The sequence below is a fragment of the Quercus suber genome, unplaced genomic scaffold, assembly GCF_002906115.3.
Source record: "Quercus suber isolate HL8 unplaced genomic scaffold, Cork oak 2.0 scaffold_503, whole genome shotgun sequence".
In the NCBI taxonomy this organism is placed as follows: domain Eukaryota; kingdom Viridiplantae; phylum Streptophyta; class Magnoliopsida; order Fagales; family Fagaceae; genus Quercus; species Quercus suber.
Window position 1 is genome coordinate 82,580 of NW_027069952.1, and position 3,399 is coordinate 85,978.

Genomic DNA, 3,399 nt, shown 5'->3' on the forward strand with positions numbered 1-3,399 from the left:
AAAAGAGCCACACATTTTTTTTTTTTTTTTTTTACTTCTTCTCTTTTTGTCCCTCACTGTCACTGTTACATAATTGGCGCCAAATTCAAGGTTGCCTCCCACGTTACACTTAGCTGTAACATGACAAAATAATGAGAGGTTAAACGGTAAAATTAAAAATTTATAAACTCAAGTGGGGTGACTTGGTTGTACGACAGTTTGACTACACAATTACCAAAATAGCCTCGTTATTAAGCTCAATAACGTAAGTTTTTAAGGAGTAATTAGGAGGCCATTCAATGGGCATTAATATGAATTTAATTAAAATCACTTTTTTTATTTTAATTTTTCCAGTCAAAGTAGGAACTGAAGCAAAGGTCTCTAAAGTCACGTGACCTGCATCCCCATCCCTAACTCCGAGAACAAATCTTCTGCTGACTCAGCACCATGTCCCATTCTCTCCCATACTCTCATTGGATCTCTTTCTTTCGCCGGGGCCATTTCTTGCCAAGTGTCGCAATCCCACGCCTCTTGTCAATTATAAGCTTAAAAACTAAAAATAAAATAATCTCACTTACACGACCTGTCGTTTAATTATCGTTGTTAAAGTATTTTAAAAAAAAAAAAAAATTTAAAGTGGAAATTAAACCGGATTTAGCGATTACGGCTGTTGGGGTTGGATCCTATAAAACAGGTCCTTTCGTTGTGTGTCCACCGCGACTGTGCTTAATTCTCCGCGTGTCTTATCTCTCTCTCTCTCAATGTTCACAACAATCACTCGGTAACAGCTTCTACTGTTCTGCTAGTAGTAGTACCACATACAACACAACACAGCTCTCTTTTCCAAAACTCTCAGTTTCTTTTCCCACGCAGTTTCTTTCCTCAGAGAAACATTTGTGGATTGCCGGAAATAGCAAATTTGTCGGTTAAAACCGGTTGAGTTTTTTTTAAGGGATTGAGGTTTTAGCTTACCTTTAGCTGGTGAACCCATTTTTGAGTTTTTGATTCGGTCGACATTTATTCCCTTTCCTTTTCCGGCAAAAGCAAAAATTTTGTGACTCTCTCTCTTTTCCTTTTTTCTGCTTTGAAACTTTCCCAGAAATTTCCCCCTCTTTTTCTTTTATCACATTTCATTTCCCATTTCTCTCTCTCTCTCTCTCTCTCTCAAAGACCCACAGAGAGTCACGCTCACACTCTTTTTCTAAGCTCCTTTATTTGTGCCAACTTTCCTTGAAATTTCTCTTCCTTTCATAAAACCCCCTTTAATTTGTTTCTTCCTTTTTGGGGTTCTTGAATCAGTATTATTATTATAAATACCCATTAATGGTTTGATTTCTCTCCGTTTCAAGCTTCTCTTTAACGTGTTCTCTCTCTCTCTCTCACCTTTCTTCTTTTATACCCATTTCTCTCTTTATTCTCCTAAAGAATCCCAATTCTCAAAACACCCACTTCTTTTCACTCACACACACACTCTCTCTCTCATTCAAGCTTTCGCTTTCAATGCTCTTATGAGCGAATCTTTAGCCACCATGAACCACCACTACCAAAACCACAGTGCTCAAGTGAAATACACAGAGCACCGAGTCAATATCGCAAAGCTTCTCAAACCGGTTCAAATTTCCGAAACTTCTTCTTCAACCGAATTAATGAAACAGCAGCAACAACAACAACGCAGAGTTGTACGGATTTCCGTTACTGACGGAAACGCCACCGACTCATCCAGTGACGACGAAGACCGAGGACGCCAGCGAGTCAAGAGGTTCGTTAACGAGATCACTATCGAGCCGTCGTGTTCGACTCCTCCTCAAGCCGAAAACGACACCGTTTGGAGGAAACGGTCTTGTAGTACCAGAACAAAGAGTGCACGGAAAAAGTGTGCCCCTAAGGCCAGAGGAGTAACCAAGGTACCACCAACAACAACGACGACGACGACGACGGAGAAGAAGTTCAGAGGAGTGAGGCAAAGGCCTTGGGGAAAATGGGCGGCTGAGATCAGAGACCCACTCCGCCGTGTACGGCTGTGGTTAGGCACGTACGACACGGCGGAAGAGGCAGCTATGGTTTACGACAACGCGGCTATTCAGCTGCGTGGACCCGACGCGCTCACCAACTTCACTTCTCCTCCGGCCAAGTCCTCGCCGGAAACTCACAAGCCGGTGGTCCGAACCAGCTCCGGCTACAACTCCGGCGACGAGTCTCACAACAACAACAACAAGAACTCACCTACTACTGTGTTACTGCCGTGTCCCTCACCTTCAAATGAAGAAGCTGATTCGTTGATGAGGGAAACCCGAGATATCGGCGATTTGCGAGAGGAGTCATGTGTATCGGAGAATTTTTCGGAGTTTTCAGAGCATTCGGGTTTTGATTCTTTGATACCGGACGATATTTTTGACTTCCGGAGTTCGGTACCGGATTTATTATTCGACGATACGAGTGTGAACGACAATGTTTTTGCTGGAGAGGATTTCGGTTTCGGAGAAAGCGATATGTTTATGAGTTCATGTGAGAATTTCGGATTCGGGTACTCGAGGTGGCATGCGGATGACTACTTCCAAGATATCGGCGATATATTTGTGTCAGATCCTTTTCTGGCTCTTTGAAAAAGACTATGTATCGGCGATATATTTAGAATGTCGCGGTTCCTGTGTTGCCAAAAATCGGCAAATTTTGTATCGGTGGGAACGAGATATCGGACGTACTTTTTTGTTTTTTTGTTTTTTGTTTTCGGTCTTTTTTGTTGTTTTTAAATTTTGTCTGTATTTGCAATTTTGTTTAAGTTGTTAATTATTATTATAATATTATATTATTATTTATTTATAAAAAAGTACTGTCCGTTACAGCAACGGTGACGGACTGAGTTTGTCTACGTGTTTCTTTTCTTGTTTTGATCCTTTTCACAATGGCACGTGCCCTATGCAGGTGACTAGCCACATTTTGTAAACAATTTTTGTACGTGCACAACCTTTGCACCACAAATTTTCTTGTTCTTTTGCTATTTATTTATTTATTGGTAAAAAAAATTTGTTTGTTTTGTTTTAATTTTTAGCATTTACAATCAAAAGTGTGACAAAAAAAGCTAAGGTTTGGAAATGAATTTAGATTTAAGTACTTTTTGAGGCTGTGCAGGGCACATGTGTTAAAGAAGGCGAAGCTTGTGAGTGTGTGTGAGGATTCTATTTCTACAGTACACTCCTTTTCTTTGCCAGTGCCAGAAATGAAAGAATGAATGAGATTGAGACACAGCCCAACCACAAGAAATTAGGGATGGACCATAATAATTTTTGTGCATTTCGTACAATAGTGGTTGCTGGGTTTTGATGTTGCACAATAACTAGTTAGGTTCCCTGCACCGACCTTGTAAATTTGTAATAAATTGTGCGTTTTTGTTGTTTTTTTTTTTTTTTTAACATTAATGAG

General features: G+C 40.3%; 1 protein-coding gene across 1 annotated transcript; it reads left to right on the forward strand.

Moving 5' to 3' along the window:
• The first annotated feature begins 698 nt into the window (after positions 1 to 698).
• LOC111991670 (ethylene-responsive transcription factor CRF2) lies at positions 699 to 3,013 on the forward strand. The gene has a single exon (XM_024023466.2). It carries the CDS (start codon positions 1,488 to 1,490, stop codon positions 2,580 to 2,582), a length of 1,095 nt encoding a protein of 364 aa, XP_023879234.1. The 5' UTR covers positions 699 to 1,487; the 3' UTR covers positions 2,583 to 3,013.
• The last annotated feature ends 386 nt before the right edge of the window (positions 3,014 to 3,399 follow it).

Excerpts from the sequence above, each read along its gene's own strand:
- LOC111991670 (XM_024023466.2), top strand. The coding sequence starts at position 1,488 with ATGAGCGAATCTTTAGCCACCATGAACCACCACTACCAAAACCACAGT.